General features: G+C 38.2%; 1 protein-coding gene across 2 annotated transcripts in view; it reads left to right on the forward strand.

Annotated features, from left to right (window-relative positions):
- CACUL1 (CDK2 associated cullin domain 1) overlaps positions 1-15,107 on the forward strand; it is a 49,618-nt gene extending 34,511 nt beyond the window's left edge. Inside the window, exons 6-10 of one of the 2 annotated variants that reach the window (XR_013957197.1) lie at positions 7,751-7,840; positions 10,540-10,678; positions 12,919-13,020; positions 13,999-14,042; positions 14,602-14,625. Coding sequence is in view for 1 of the 2 variants with exons in the window: in XM_080620925.1 (XP_080477051.1) it covers positions 7,751-7,840; positions 10,540-10,678; positions 13,999-14,042; positions 14,602-14,642 (314 nt within the window). In the remaining variant the exon portion in view is untranslated. Of the gene's footprint in view, positions 1-7,750; positions 7,841-10,539; positions 10,679-12,918; positions 13,021-13,998; positions 14,043-14,601 lie in introns of both variants that reach the window. The other variant, XM_080620925.1, reaches the window with a different exon arrangement.
- The last annotated feature ends 2,459 nt before the right edge of the window (positions 15,108-17,566 follow it).

Genomic DNA, 17,566 nt, shown 5'->3' on the forward strand with positions numbered 1-17,566 from the left:
GGCAGCATGTTTCCTGTTGCTTGTGCAGTGGGTAAGCAGGAGAGCTACGTATTTAGCTGATGTGTTTTGCTGTGTTGACCTCCAGAAACCTGTTGATGTCAGTGGAGCGAGGGACCCTTATCTCTTTGGCTCTGTACAGCTATGACATAGTGCCTATTGTTCATAAATTCCTTATCTAGCTCTTGTGACTACCTCAGAAGAGCAGTGGTGCAAAAGGCTATGATTGATGGCAGGTTCATGGCCTGGTTGTACAGCTACAATAAAGAACACAGGGTTTCTTTTGATGTGTTGGGTTTTTTATTCACTTGCTGTGCCTCACCCTTTGGCAGAGATAGACAAGAAAAAGATGGATTGGACTGACTTTTTCCCTGCTTGAGCTGGCGTTTCTTTTTCCTCCCCTCTATTTTGACATCTATCTCAAATAATCTGCATATGAGAAGCAACCTGTTACTGCCCTGATGCGCAAACTGCAGAGAAAATCCCCTGCCGAGGCTGAGAACACTCATTATTTTTCAGCTGCTTAAAGAAGGTATTGCCCTTACCCTTTCTGTGTGCTGCTCTTCTGGATTTACATTCAAGAAGTTGTTATTTGTGCTTCTTTCTACCTTATCGATCCAATGCTTATGTTTCCTAAGGAAATAGCAGTTAGCTTCATAATTGAACTTGTTCTTTAATGGCTGTACCATATTGGATCCAAAGTCAGTGTAGCCCTGTGTCTTGGTCTTGACAAAAATGCATAGAGCATTATTATAGCTTTGTTGCAGCTGAAGTTTGATGACCATGGGTTTGTATCTTGGAACGTATTTGTCCTGTAGGGAAGAGCCGAAGGTTTCCTTGCATGGTTTAGGCTATATCTACATTAATAAGTGGTGTGGTATAAAGGGAACACAGTATGAAACACCTGTGTGTTGTTGAGGACGCAGTATTCACCTTTACGTGTGTTTGGGAGAGTTTTATTTCACACTTGCTAATGTCTGGTCCTGTGGACAGAATGCCAGGTAGGAGTTTGAGCACATCTGGTTTAATCTTGCCCAAAAGGAATGAAGTTAATATGCTCCAAGGCAGCTCTGTCATGCAAACCAAGGAGCTGTAAATGGGGATGATCAGTGAATTTGCTTCAAAAGCACATTTCGAATCTGAACTAAAGCATTAATAGAGAATCTGCCCTTAAGCATTTGAAATCACCATTCCTTTTTTCTTTGAGATGCAGAGTGACTGCTGTGATGGCAGAAGCAGTATGTTGTTAATCAAAAAGTCCCATCTGATTGCTGAGGCTCTTTCCTTCTGTAATACATTGGGTGTTACTCAGCCCTTATACACTGTTTTGCTTGCTTTTCTTCCTTCAAATGTGCAAAATCAGGATAGGGGAAAAAAAATCTGCATAACCTTACTTTACCTTCATAAAGGTATTTCTTGCTTTTAAGAATGGTACAGAAAAAGAAAACCATAGATCTCTTTTAAAATAATTCAAAAGGCAAATTTACTTGCCAGTGCAATGCCTTGCTCTTTGTCTTTAGAATCAGCCTATGTGTCTGGATAGGTAAAATGATATTAGAAGATTGCTTCCTGAGGGCCATAGAAATGAAGCAAGGTAGCAGAGCAGTAGGAAGTTCTGATTCATTCCAGTGTATTTGTACCAGACTAAACGGGAGTGACTTCTGTTAGAATTTCTCTACAACAAAAAGCTATTTTACTCTTTTTCCACAGCTATAAAGCTATTGAAATACCAGCTTGAGACATTAAATGTTTGGGGAAGGGGAGAAAGAGGGTTTTGTAGCATAAAGGGTCCTTTTCTAGATGTAGGGAAGGGATACATTTATTGTAGAGTTCTTTGTTAAAGTTACATTTAAAAGATTTTTATGCATCTACAGGATTGTGAATTCGGTCAGTGTTTAATTTCTGGCTTATTCTATGTAGACAAATAGGTGAATGTTATTGGCTTCACTTCCAGTTCCCAGTTTTAACCCTAAAAAATGTTTTCCTTTCTTCCTGTCTTCCTTCCAAATATTGGTAGACACAGATAACTGATAGTGAAGATCCAGTGCATCATGTTCCAGTTCTTTTCTAGCATATGGGGACTCTTGTGGAATGCTGCATCGACCATTCCTCTTCCTTTGAAACACTGAATTGTCACTTTAATGTCAGTCTATTCTTAGACCTCAGCAGTTCCCCCCACACTCTCAAGGGCTATGTGGGATGTACCTTGTGTAGCTATTAATCTATATGTAGACCTGATGGAGTAATCAAGAATGACAAGCTGACCAGTTTAAGGGTGATACCACTCATATTGAAGTGCTGGTTATAATTTGTCAGCTAAGCACTAAGTAATTGTATTGTAACCATATTGGAAACAGTATGTATTGTTACTGAGTATAATAGAATATGCTCAAATTCTTTAAATAACGCTTGCCCAAGGAAGATGTGAATGCTCCATCCCTGGCAGTGTTCAAGACCGGCTTGGACAGAGCCTTGGGTGCCATGGTTTAGTGTGAGGTGTCACTGCTCGTGTTAGGGGGGTTGGAACTTGGTGATCTTAAGGTTCTTTCCAACCCAAACCATTCTATGATAATCTACACACAAATTTTATCGCTGAACTAAACTTCTCACCCAAGAACTAGGCTGTTTTAAAAAGCTGAAGTTGCATTTCTTATTTTTCCTTGTTTCATGTTGATTAAGTTGCAGCACCTTTGAAGTAAAGGCATTTTCTTATTGGAAAATACAGTCTGAAGTAATGACTGTCATGTTTAATCTGATTCCTTGGTAAAAAAGTAGGAATAATGTTCCCATTTCAATAAGCCTTAACATAAAATTTGCAAATGGAAAAATATCACCTTATTTTCCAATTATAGAAATCCAATAGTATATATTTCTGCATTTATAGCTTTGCTTTTCATATTTATTCCTCTAACAACACTGGATGTTTTCCATGTGATGAAAACTTTGGAATTTTTATTTTGTAGCATTTTCATTAGATACTTAATAAAGCTTTTGGGCTATGCAGTGAATATTTTAAATGCAATCTGTGGCTCTATGAAATTCCTACTGGCAAATGCTTAGTAATAAATACAACGTCGAAGTCTTTTTCTTCTAATCCACATTTTAATTTATTACAAACTTATGAAGAACTTCAGTTGCTGAAAATCTATTTTTAGTTCTATTTAAAGGAAAAGAAAAATGCGGAATCGTGAGCAGTTTGTTACTACAAATGTGAGGGTTAAGCCAGAGGAAAGTTTGGCTTTCATGTAAAAGGCTGTTGAAGTTAACAGGTACAAATTGTATCTCGGTTAAAGGAATGAAAAATGACCTGTCCTTTTAATAATAAAATAGGCAGCAGATAAATAATAAAACAACAAATCCAAAACTCCAAAGAATGATACCACCCCCCCCCTAAAAAAAAAAATAAACCCAGAACAGACCCAACCAGCCTCCCCTAAAACCTCAACCCAGAACAGTAACATAAAACTACAGCCGCATTTTGGATGCCAGCCATAGTGGTTCCCTTCCTATTAGCTTTTGACGTGCAGCTTTTTATCAAGTGCTTTGCACAGGCTGGGTTTGGGAGTGAAGGTTGGGATGCAGGAACCATGTTCAAGGTGTGGTCAGATGGGCCTTATGCAGTTTTGTTGAGAGAAAGGTCATTTATTGAACTATAGATTTGAATGCGTGTGGTCTGATGATATTCCTAAAGGGCAGAACTGCCAGGTGAGCCTGGGCTGTTCGGGTTTGTATTGGCTGTGCACTGGGGACAGTTTCATCATTACTACTGCATATCCCTGTGTTTAGTAGAATCATAGAACGGTTTGGGTGGAAGGGACCTTAAGCTCATCCAGTTCCAACCCCCTACCACAGGCAGGGACACCTTCCACTAGAGCAGGTTGCTCCAAGCCCCGTCCAACCTGGACTTGAACTGCCGGGGATGAGGCAGCCACAGCTTCTCTGGGCACCCTGTGCCAGTGCCTCAGCACCCTCACAGAAGAATTTTTACCTAATATCTAATCTAAATCTCCTTTCTGACAGGTTAAAGCGATTCCCCCTTGTCCTGTCACTACCTGCCCTTGTAAAGCATCCCTTTCCAGCTTTCTTGTCGGCCCCTTTAGGTACTGGAAAGCTCAGGTATATCTTACTTATGTAAGGGTTTAAGTTCTGTGGAAATGTTAAAGTTGTTGTTCTGCAAAATAATGTAAGTATTGCATACTGGAATTAAGTACTAAAGAGCACAGTTTGTACAATGGGATAAAGATCTCCAGAATACATTCATTCTACTTTGCAGCTTCATTAAGCAATCAGTTCTGCTTCAGCTGAAGACTGGAGAGCAGCAGCTGACTAATGCCTTAGTTGTGGAAGCTGTTGGAGTTGCTTTTAATGGGAATACACTTTAAGTGCATCCCTGAATAATTACAACTTTGAACACATCTGCCTAAGCCGTACTTATGTATAATTTGTTAAAATATCTTACTTTGAAGTTCATTAAATTACTGGAAAGGGAGGAAAAAATCTTGTGTGCTAAGATGCAAAAGTTTCAGTTTTCTGCCAAGCAGAATAAATCTGTTTTAAAGGAATGCTGAAGGATAGAAAAGGATTTTTAGGATAGTTAACTCTTAATTTTTTCAAGTGAACCTTGAGTTACTGATTTTGAGTTAGTGATTTTGAACTTGAGATGTCATCTGCTGTTCCTGGAATTACCGGCGTCCCAGATCTTGCCCTATGTACTCCACTGTAATTAAGAAGTAGCTTAAACCTTTGAGGGACAAGCTTCTCCAGTGTTACTGTGTAATAATGGAGTAACTCAGTTACTGTGGAGTACCTGAAGTGCTGCAGGTTCATACCTCACTTACTCCAATATCGTTCATCCCCCATAACTCAAAAAAATGCTGAGGTTGTTTGGGTATTGTGTCTTACCTTGGTTCAACAATATTTCAAAGCATCTTTTGTATGCTTCTGAATTAAAACATTCCATCTTGGGAACCCACGCTTTTCTTTGATTCTGCCATGAGTTGTTTTCAAGACTGTTTTCAGGTTAATTAACTTCTTAGCATATTGGTTACTAAGTCTGTAAAATGCAGTATTAGTTCACAAGCACTGGGGAGGTGGTCAGATAGTGTCATAGCGTCGGTACAGCTATCAGTCATCTGAGGTTTAGTTTTATTGGAGCTTCTGAGAGTAGGGAGTATTCAGTGCAACTTCTGTTTTGTCTTAATTATTCTAATAAAACAAGAGCCAGAGCCTTGATGTGTGGAGGTCTTTTGTGAGATTGTAAAATAACAACAGGGATAACTTCAGTTGTTCCTGTTTAAAGTGACTCTCTCTTAAGAAGTAATCCAGGATTGATGAGCCTTTAGGTAGGTTTTGTTGCAAAACTGAAGGCAAAGTTCTGTGTCTTCCATCTATTTACATCTTTGTCTATAAACCTGAATTGAGATTTTTTTGGATCTGTCCAAAGAGAGAAGTCTTGCTTATTCTTATGGAAATCATTCTGAAAAGACATATCCTGCAGAACTGCTACTTATATTGGGTATTGATATCTAGCTTTTGGAGAAATGTAGGCTGGATTATGATTTAATGAATATTCTTTCAATTTTCTTCATTGAGAAACAGGAAATATATGCCATTACTTAGTTATATGGTTTTTGAATATAATGCCATGCTTGTATTTGGCTGTAATCAGGGAATGATTTAAATTTGCATAGTAGCATGTGGTGACCTCCAGGTGAATTCTTCCACTGATTTTAATAATGAAATCCTTTTCTAATGCCAGGTAATGTGATCAATAATTTGGAAAAGAAATAGGTGGCTGCTTATTATACATGCTTTATATTGTGAATATATCTATTCCCGTGACCTCAAAGGATCACAATTGAAATGAGCTTCATGAGTGAATATTACCTGAACAAAAGTGACAAGTAATATTGCATGCTTGTAGTGATGAGCTATACTCAAAACATGGACTATCCTCTTAAACTATTGCTTCTACAGATAATGCAGTTGGTCAACACCTTGATCATTTTAAGGGACCACTGGTGGGGGTTTCCATTACCTGGAAGGGAAGAAAACTCTCCGTAGTGTTATTTTCTCCCACAATATGTCCTTTATATATAAAGTTAACATAAAGTAGCTTCTGAAATATTTTTTGATTGCTCTTGCTGGTTATAACTTGGGCACTAGTGAGAGCACAATTTTCTGTTTGTGAGGATTAAATTCAAGAAGCTTTGCTGCTTTAATTTTCTTACTAAATGTTCAAGTACTTCTGTCTCTGGACTTTGTGCTTTCCATGTCATTGTTAATTCCTAGGCTTATTTTGTTTTAAATAATTGGTTATATGTATTTTAGAGATATAATTTGATGTCTATATCTGAAGAACAAATTTACAGTTCTCTGGACAGTGCAAATTTGTTGGTGAAGCTTAGGCTAAAATAGCTACAGCCTAATTAAATATATATATATATACCCACACGTTCTTTGGATTGTCTGTTACGGTTGCCTATCTTCCTGATAAAGCATTATCTCCTTTTTAATTCTATGATCTGCAACTTTTTTGGTTGCCAAGGGGCTGTTCGAAAAATATCTTTAGGAAATAGGCTGTAAATAAGTCATTACAAAACAAATCAGAGGCTCTTGCCCCCTCAAGGCTTCAGCTGAAATGAGCAAGCGCTTGTAAGATGGTTCTTTGTAAAATAAATTCATCTGCAACAGTTAAATACAACAACTTTGGTTACTTGGAGACTAGAAAAAGTACTTTGCTTTTTAATCTCCCTATTACGTGAGCCACTTAAATCTTCAGTAGCATGTGCTTCTCTTTCTGACGCTGTTTTTCGTTTTATGGTACTATAATGGCAGATGCTGAAGCTAGATCTGGAGATGCTCTGAAGCTTAGAAAGCAGAGTCTGTACAATGTAAGCACAGAGATATGCCCTTTAAGTAGAGTTGTAAGAGTCATTTCTCCTCTCTGTAATGGGTACAGAAAGGTGTATTTATTGCTTAACTCCTTTGTAGAGGAATAAGAATTGAAAGGCAGCAGTTGGTTTAAACCTTACTTATTTCTTTTTTTTTCTCCTTGGGGTTTCTGTAATTCAGATATAAATTTAAACCTTTTAAGCCTTATAAATTACAGGGCAGGGTAAAGGCCTGTATATTGTAATATAAGTAGTAAATGTGCTATTGCCAGGTATTTCCACAAGAGGAAAATGCAATTATTGCAATGTTTACTACAGAAGATACAAAGAATGAAATAAAAATATTCACTTGTGTTTAAAAGAACCACTTTTCCTATTTGATTTTTACGTAGTTTTTTACACTGCTTGCACTTCATTTATAGACTTCCAGTCACCCTTAGTTTTCTATACAAGGTTAGTAAAGTAGTAAAGAAGTACTGTAAAGCAAGGACTTGTGGCTCTCCAGGTGATCGGCACACAGTGTGAGAGTGCTTCTAAAAATAAACTGTTTACTTCAGTCCTGCATCTGAATACTTAAAGCCATCACTTGCTTGGTTTTTCCTCATGACTCCTGCTGCCTGTCTGAACATGGATGAAAAGCAAGTTATTTCCCATTTTCATCATACATTATTTGAGCAGAATACATCTATTAAAGGTGATGTTGAATTACTTTTGAGCATTATCAGTTATTTGCCTGTTTCCTTTGTGAGGACATCAGATAACAAAACACAACTACTGTTTTTCTTTGATATAAAAATGTATATATAAGAGCCTGTATTTGTTTATTAGAAAACCTGCTAATTATCTTAATTTTATTTCAGCTTTACTTTTGGAAGCTCAGTCAACACCGTTTCAAATAACTCCTTCAACCATGGCAAATATTGTGAAAGGCCTGTATACACTACGACCAGGTAAAAAAAGAATGCTTCCACAAGTTTCTCGTACTTTAGTTGATACAAAAATAGAAATGGGAAAGCTTTACAAGAAGCTCTAGTTCTTGTATGCAAGCCAGGAATGGGGTAGACCCTCCATTTACAAATTGCATGGATAAAGCACTTTCAGTAAGCAAGAATTATTTTTACAACAGCAAAATGAACATGGTGCCATCATTTTTAAGGCAATACTGATTTCATTTTTGTGAACTGTTCAGTACCAAAGAAAAGAAGGGTGTATATATAATTCTTTTGAAAGGAGCTCAGTGTGGTTTTCTTATAGGTGACGGACTTGTGATTTCCCAGTTTTCCATTTCAGATGATCACTGTTGTGTTGTCTACTTCACAACACAACAGATACTGGTTTGAGTTGGTACCGTGCGCCTAATCGGATTTTGAATAGTTGTCTTATCTCTGTAAGATACTTAAGTATAAAGATTGTTCCTACAGTGTGTCTGCTTTCCACAGCTGGTGGGAAGACCCAAGTGGCTGACTCTAAGCTATTGTTTAAACAATACATACTTTCTTTGGTTACCTGCTCCTTAAACTTCTTAGCCTGTGAGAAAATAAGGAACATCAATGTCATTCCAACCAAAAGAGCACAGAATAGACTTCTTGATGTAAAAGGCTGTTCTCTGGTGGTGCTGGTTCTTGAGGATGAATTCTGAAACAGTCGGGGCAAGAGTTTCTCTGAGGCCATGCTTTTCTACTTATTCTGTGGGACTTGCTCCATTGGATGTATTATGGGTCTGGCAAGCAGATAACTGGAGAAGGAAAGCAGAAAATGTGGTCAGTGGGATGTGCTGGGGTATTAGAGCAGTACTAGGAAGTGTCTGCTTAGGCAGTGTAAAGAGCAAAAGGAAAAGTGATGCTGATGTGGCTGGTGGTGATGGGCTTTCTCTTCTCATATTTTCTCTTCAGGCAGAAGGTACTTGACAGGCTGTTAGATTTCAAATGTTGCCAGAAAAGACTGTCTTCTGATTCTAGCTCCAGCAGTGGTGCCTGCATTAGAAAACACTGGAGCCTGGGCAGGTGCTCAGGCTGCCAGTTGGCCCACTTGGATTTAGTCTGAAATACTCTTTTCACCTCACTCATAATGATCTGGCAATGGCATGAAATATTCTTCCATGGTATTTCATATTGTGAATTCTGAGTCAGTTTATTAGCTTGGCTAAATGATTCAGTAGCATTAGGTCTTTAGTAGGTAACACATTCCACATGGTACCTTTTTCCTGTACAGTATAACCAGGTGATTAGGCCCAGTCAGTGTGGGTTATGAAAGGCAAGTCCTTTTAGACTGACCTGGTCTCCTCCTGTGACAAGGTGACCCACTTAGTGCATGAGAGAAAGGCTGTGGATGTTGTCTACCTGGATATCAGTAAAGCCTTAGACACCGTTTCTCACAGCATTCTCCTGCAGAAACTGCCTGCTCACGGTTTGGATGCGTGTACTCTTCCCTGGGTAAAGCTGTCTGGATGGCTGAACCCAAAGATTGGGTATTTAGGAAAAATTTCTTTGCTGAAAGGGTTGTCGAGCATTGGAACAGGCTTCTCAGGGAAGTGGTTGAGTCACCATCCCTGGAGGTGTTTAAAAGATGTGTAGATGTGGCACTTAAGGACGTGGCTTAGTGGTGTACTTGGCAGTGCTGGGTTAATGGTTGGACTTGATGATCTTAAAGGTCTTTCCCAACCTAAATGATTCTGTGATGAGGGATTTTAGAGCATTGGTTTTTGTTTAAACCCACTGTACACTAATAATGATGATTTTCTGAGTTTGCCAGTTAGAGTGAAGTTTGGCATTGACCAAGTAAACGTATGTGGGAATTGGATAAAAACTTGTCATATGCCTTAGTGGATGTTTTTAAAAGCATCCCTTTTTTTCCAAGTAAAGATGGAGTTTAAGGTAACTGCTCTAACCTCTGGGAAGGCTGGCTTCAGAAATACTCCAGAAGTATTTATTTTTCTCAGAACAGTTGCTAGAAACCCAATTTTCATCCTTGACTCATTCTGTGTTTCATATAATCAGCCTTGAAGCAACTTTAAGGTAAACTATCTTGCTCCTGTAAGGCAATGTTCAGTATAGTGAAATTAAATCGCATTTCTATCCTGAAGCTGAACTAGTAGAGGTTAATATTACATAATGAAGATTAGAAAAGTGTTCATCTAAGTCTTGGAAGATCTGGAAGAGAATTGCATTAATTCATTTGAAATGGGGGATGGAGAAGCAGGGTTGTATGGTGACATTAGTGTGATTTCTAGAAGGAAGGCTCTGGGAAGAGAGATGTAAGCTCTGTGAATACACTTGCAGAGTGAAGTGTTGCAAATGAGCTGATTATCAAGGTGGGTTGATAATCAAACGATATTGAGGTGAGTGCAGAAACTCAACAGGACCTGTGAGATGTAGCAAGAACTGAATTTCATTTTGATGATGAGGTTGATGACAAATAGTAATTCTTTTATTTACGTGTAAACATCTGATTATTTGTTCTGCTTTAAGGCTTGATTTCTGTGGAGTTTGGGGATGGTTTGGGGTTTTTTGGGTGGAGTGTTTGTTTGTTTGTTTAAACTCAAGATCCTAAAATGTGTTTAAAATAGAGCAAAGTTACATTTGTCAAGGAGTAAAGTTTTCCCAAAAGATCTTTTCCACATGTTTTATTGTTGCTTCCCCTTTTCTTACAGAATGGGTACAGATGGCACCAGCTTTGTTTTCTAAGTTCATCCCAAATATTCTACCGCCTGCTGTGGAATCTGAGCTTCAGGAATATGCTGCTCAAGACCAGAAACTTCAGAGAGAGCTTATGCAGAATGGATTTACTAGGTAATAATTATTAGTTTTCAGTAGTAATTGTGCTGGACAGTGCTGAAATGATAAAAATGGATACACCTAAAAATACTGAAGAAATAATTCAAGAGTTAATAAATAACCTTCACAACTTGGTATTTGAAAATGGCCTTATTTTCCATGCTTTTTGAGCACTGCCAACCCTGCAGATGATATCAAAAAGATGATTGGAAGTCTTGAAATGTTTTCATGAAAAAGATTGCTTATAGTTCACAAATTCAAAACACAATTCCCTGTGTTTTGATTGTTTCTAATGTATGATTATGACCTTGTTCACCTTTACTTTTGCTCTTCATTTTCTATAAGCTGACTTCTTTTCATGATGTTTCTGAAAATGCCAGTTGATGACTTCCTCCTTATTCCACTTACAGAGCTATTTATATAGTTAAGGTGTTTATTTTAAATAGTCTTTCTCATCTAAGTATTGAATTAGGGAGGGCGAGAAAGAAAAAGCAGCAAAAGAGGCAACAGAAAATGTTCCTAACCTGTATTGTGCCCTCTGGCCAGTGCTTGCTGCTTTGTGCTGTTCTATTGAACTGCCTAGATGGAAGCACAGTGCTTTTGCCTCAGCAGTGGACCACTTTTGCAGTAGTCTTAACAATCTGGGGGACCCATTGTGCTCTGTTCCCAAGGGGATCATTTCTGCATGAGGAGAATAAGTCTTCATCTTTCTTGTTACCCGTGCAACGCTGAGAATCTGGTCCTGTACTTTGAACACCCACTGGACGTGGGTATATTTAGCGTAAGATGTACCCTGGATTTCATGCTCTCATGTAGGTTTCCTCAAAGGTGATCTCTCTTCAAAGCTTGGTAAATTATTGAGCTTCAAAACTCTACTGCTGACTCAAATGCAAATGGTTTTGTAGGCTCACTCCTTGTAAGGCTTTCTAGTGAGGAAAAGATGTTTTTGGCAAGTACACACACATGAGTTAAGGCACTGAAAACAAGCCGTAAGGGCTTGAGCTGAAAAGAGCAGTGCAGCTGGCACAAGACACAGAAGTTTTGAGACTTGGAAACTGAGTTGGCCTATAATGCTGACAAAAAAATGCAGTGCACAGAACAAAAAAAGGAACGTTTTAGTTTTGTCTTTCAATATTACTAGTTCAGTAGGTGGCTTCTAATATTCTGCTTACAACTGCATTTCACCATTTTCACGCTTCATAGAGAATTAAAAATGAAGTTTCAAGCAGTAACAGTCCATATCCACAAAAATAATCAGTCTCAAAAACATTTTTCTCTGGGTACCTGAAAATAAAACAGGCTTGTTAGCCTGGCTGTGAAGTTCTTTGGCTGGTGCTGTGAGGAAGATGCTGTATAGAAGGCTAAGAAGGATATTGACCACTGCAAAGGCTAGATGCCTCTGTGGTGCTCTCTTGTTAAAGACTTGGGGGGATCCTCAGAATATACTTTAGAAACTCCTGGTTCATGCAGAAAAGTAATTCTCTAGCACTGGAACTATTGCAAATCCATAGGAAATGGTTTCTGTCCTGTGTGTGAAGTGGAGACAGAGAAGAGATTAGGGCTTGATGATATTCATACAAGGATGAACCAAGTATTAGTTAAGGTTTCAGTGTCACATATTGTTGGCACAGTCTAATTTCTACAAGTTCTCTTCCTTCAGGCTTTATGCAGTATGGCATCTTCTGGGTATTGAACATGTGAAGAGTTTTGGTATACCTTGTAGGTTTAGGAAATCGGCCCACCCTAGCCCATGCTTTTGTGCAACTGCTGTTTCTATGTAACTGCTTCCAGTGTATTAAATAAAAATGCAAACTAAACCTTTGCAGTGGAATAACTGATTGATGCCATTTAGTTTCTGGTGAATGTATTTTGCACAGCATATTTATATGGTTGTACTGTCAGGAGGTCAGTGCAGTCTGGTAAACATGAAGGTTATATAATGTGTTAGAGTCTGTCATCATTAAAAGAATACAGGTAAAAGAAAACTGAAACACAGGTAATATATTTGCTACATGGCATTTTGCAGTGGCGTTTGAAACACATTTTGCTTTGCATGTTGCATCTTGAAATACATTTCTTCCTGTGTTGTAAATAAATATAACCTGTTTATAACTCAGCATTGGTCTGAGGTTATATTCCTACACATATAGGCATATATATTTATACATAAAAAAGGTTGTTTTCTCTTTTAGCAAGTAATGTGCCAAGTCTGTTCTCTTCTAGATTAGTATGAAATATCATCTGTTCTTTTCCAGTTGCACCAGAAACGGTGAAGTCTTTGCTGCTGCATTTCCCTGTAAAGCAATAACCTTGAGGAACACAACACATTGAGGTCTCTTCGGCAGCATTAGCGACATGTCAGGTTCTAGTTGAAATAGTCAGGTTATAAACACTATTAAGTACTATTGTTGCAGAATAGGCCAGTTGCTTGGCAGTATTTCTCTTGTGAAGGACCTTAATCAAGGCATGCACAGCAGGTCAGCCACCTTAAGAGTGGCTTCAGGGAAGAACATTTCATATTACTGGAAAAAACCCAATAATTTCTGCCAACTTCCAGCAGATAAATGTGAAATTATAACCACTGTGATGAAAATACGTTAGAATCTCTCTTCTTTAACAGCATCCAATAGCATATCTATCACCACAAGGATGATAGATAGGTATTTTCCAGCTTCTAAGAGTTCGTGTGCATAAGAATAAAAGGAAACCATGTTTTCCAATGGGAATTCGACTTTGGGTTTTCAGGACCAATAATGTCAACCAGTGTTTATACAACTTTATAGTTACTTACTTAAATTTTCTCCTTGAAGAGGGAGTGCTGTCAGCTCAGACTTGCTTAGAGTCTGTTGAGTTTTCAGCATCATCATACCTTTTTATAGTGATAGATGCAGAGTTCTTCGCGTACCTCTATGAAGTTAGGTTAAGGAGTTTGAAGCAAGGAAAACAGTCTTATGCATGACTTAAGACCACGCTACATACAAGCGATTTTCCTCATCTTAATTTTGTACAAAATTATCCTATAAAATCAAACAGACTTTAACGGAAGGATGAGCTAATTAAATCCAAAAAATATAGCTTATGCTTCTGTTGTAGTAAATTGGGAATCCTGTAGTCATGTGTTATTGCTGCTATGTTTGAATTTTGATTCTGAAGTCTATGAAAGTTGATGGTTGTGCAGAGGTATTTCATACTAATTTCTCTTTATAAAAATCATTGAATGGTTTGGGTTGGTAGGAACCATTAAAGGTCTAATCCAACCCTCCCTGCTACAAGCAGGAGCATCTTCAATGAGTTCACATCATCATGAAGATACCTTTCTTCCCTTTCTTTCCTAGAGGTGACCAGTCACGCAAGAGAGCTGGAGAAGAGTTAACTTACAGTAAGTATGCATCTACCTCTGCCCTCCAGTGTGCTGCAGTCCCTGAGAGGCTAGGCATACAGGTAGTGGTGGGCTTCTGGCTTCTCAGGGGTGGCAAGGTATCAGGGACTGCATCTCCACTTACAGCTATCTGGGTGTAGTGAAAGTCCCATCTTTTGTGCTGACTAAATACTTGTCCAGGGGAGAATCTAGTCCTGTGCATTCCAGGTTGGGATTGAAGTACACGGTCCTGATTGTCATTAAATATCCTTGGAGACTGGGGATTAATATCTGTAGTTATTTCCAGTTAATTTTATTGCATTCTTTCCACCAAGTTTCCTCCTGTGCCTTCAGCTGTTTGCTTTATTTCCTACCATAAAATGTCATACAGTTTTATGATGAACTGTTATTACAACCTGAAATGAATGAATGGATGCTTATATGTTATACCAGCTTCTATTTACGCTGTTGATGTTTTGCAGTCAGTGCTGGGTTTTGGGCTGTTGGGGGAAGGAGGGTAAAGGACATAAGGTAGAAGTTTAATACAAGAGAATTTCTTGAACTTTTAATGTAATTTCAGATGGCTCATCAACTTGTGCAAGCTCCAGGGGGTACAGATAGTGAATATACTGGATCAGCTTCTATTCCTAGCCAGAACAGACACTGGAGGAGCGCAGGTGGTATCCGGAGCCTCCTTTGGCAACTGCTGATACTCGAGCTCTGACACGAGCTATGCCTCAAAGAAGAGTTTTGGACTTTCTTCTTTATATAATATAATGTCAGTTGCTGCTACAATTGGGATGACTTTGAAAGACATGTTTCCTTGGTCTAGCCTATTGACAAGTTCATGTTCTGTGATTTTTTTCTGTGAGGAATGCACCTTGAAAAACGATCCTTTCAAAGTGGAAACGGGCAGCGAAATCAGCAGCTTCCAAAAGCGTTAGAATGGAAGAATCTTTTTTGCACTCTTTTCTTAATATTAAGGACGTTCTTAAAACTAGTTAACACGTCAGTGTATTAGTTTTTAAACTTCAAGGTATTTTCTGGAGCTTTTACTTAATAAGAATAAAGTTTCATTATTTTACAGTATTTGTTTGTTAGTTTAAAAGTGGTCACCTTTAAGAGTTGGTCCCATGTAAATGTATCTTCTGTCAGGGAGTTTAAAATTCCACATTTTTCTTTTCTCTTTGTTTTTTGTTACTTGGTATTTTGAATCTCTTCTCCTGTGTGTTTGTACTCTGTGCCTTCAGCTTGTGCACTTTGCAACTTCAGAGACCGTATTTTGTTTACTGCAAAATGTGCTCTGGAGTCAAAACTTGATGCGAACAAACATGCTGCAAAGTTGCACTTTTCTCTTGTATTAATGGGAGGTGAATTTAATGAGGAAGGGAGAAAAGTTGAACCTGTCACCATCACTAATAGTGACTTGAAAGTTTGTCCCCTTTTTAATTTTCATATATATTTGTGTTTAATGCTGGGACCAACTCTTGTAGAACCCCTCTCATTGACTTTTCATTGGCTTCCATAATTGCAATAGATCGAGATGTGAATTCCAGATTGAATGAAGTACTAAGATATGTTTTATGTTGTGCTATATAGAGATATTGTGGGCAAAATTCTCCAGTCTAGTAGGTCTGCAGTGTGCATCTTTGTCAGCACAAACTAGATGTGCACCTGCTTGATCTGCGAACAATGGTACCTGTCCAAGATCACTTGGTGGCTCCTGTGCCACTTCTGTTTTGGGAATGTGAAGGGGGTATGATGGTGGGTGTAGTCAGAATCCGGGAGTTGAGGAGTGGTGTAATGCAGCCTCTTGCTTCCAGTCTTGTGTAGACTCAGTTGGAGATCCAGCTGAGCCCAGATCCAGGAGATCTGGACCGATGGTCTACATCCTAGTGATTGTCACATGGGTTTTAATCAGTGGTATGGCTAATGCAGTTCTTTCATGAGGGGAGACATATACTTGAAAAAGCAGTTTGACTACAGGGTTTGTTGTTGTTTGGGGTTTTTTTTTGTTATTACTGTGGATTTATTTTCAATGCCATTAGTCCTGAAGAGAAATGAGTTGCTAATATAAAATCTTTCTGAAGTGAAACAAACTTTGTTCAGTTTTGTCTTGCACAACTCTTATGCCTGTTTAAAAACAACACCACACAGACACCCACCAACCCCCTTTGTGCTTGCATGAGTTCATTACAAAATGCAGGAAAAGGACAAAAATAGATGCGGCAGGGACAAAGTTTCTTTTTGTTTTTGTTTTATATCCAGGAATCATGAATATGAATTTAATTCAATCCATTTCACATCAGGCACTTTGGCAATGCCGCTAGTTTGAAGGGTGGCAGGGAGGAAGGACACTGCTGTGTTTGACAGATTCAGATCTGATTTACCTGTGTGTTTCTTTGCATATTTGCAAGGACTATTTAATTTTGAGGAAGCTTTTCTTTTAGAATGAAAAATGAATGTTTGATGTGGTGTTTTCTATGTAGAACAATGCCAGCAATCTAATTTCATCCCCAGTAATGGAAAACCAAACCACTCAGTAGGGATTTTTCAAGTGTTGATAGTGCTTCTACTTTGCTATCAGGTACTTAAGTTGAAGCAGAATTAGATACAAACAGGGGTTTTGAAAATACACAATGGATAAATTAATGAAGGCTTTTAGGGAACAAAATGATTTGCCAGCTTCCAGATTTTCTGTCAGTTTTGGCTTTAAACAAAAATAAAACCTCTGATAGCATCCTTAGCTTTAAAATAATCACTGTTTACTGAAATCATGATACTCCTGAGTAAAGAATAGATGCATTAACCTGATTTGGTTAAAGTTTGTTTACAACTTCATTACCATTCTAGCTCATATAATACAGTAATCAAGCTCTGTTGTCTTTGTCAAATGATCACAATCTTTTTCTGTTCTTAAAGTGGTTTTACTGGGTCAAGTTTGTAAATAACGTGCTTTTGCTTCATTGTCTGAGGCAAGGGTTCAGCATTCATTTTACATTGCATTATGTTTGGGACACAAACTTCTTGAACAGTAAAGGTAAAGCATTCCTGTTGGCGTGATTCACTTCATGTGCCATGAGTAGTGCTTGCATACTCCTCAGTCCTCTGTAGCATTCTCACTTGGCCACCGTACCAGAGAAATCTGTTTGTTAAACACTGTATTATGTTGTAAAGTTGGCATTAAAATTCCTGTATGTTTTGGCATTATTAACATAATGCTGAAATACTGTTTTATCTGTTGAAGGCGTTCTCATTGTGACTGAGCATGGAACAGAATACAGCTTATGATACTAAATCATTTTGTTTCTCTGTAAACTTTTACTTACAGTAAAACTAACTCAGCCAACTTGAGCATTGATACTGTTAAGCCACAATTACCAACAGCATGATCCTAACTGCAGTATTTAATTTAACCAGATAACTTGCGGTAAATCCATTGCATTTGTAGCTTACTCTGTTAAGATTAAGCAGTAAAGTCGGTTATACAATGGGTGTTGTCTTCATGTTGCACTGGTTCTATAGCCAAACTTGCTACATTAAAA

Source organism: Psittacula echo (assembly GCF_963264785.1).
Source record: "Psittacula echo genome assembly, chromosome: 6".
NCBI lineage: Eukaryota > Metazoa > Chordata > Aves > Psittaciformes > Psittacidae > Psittacula > Psittacula echo.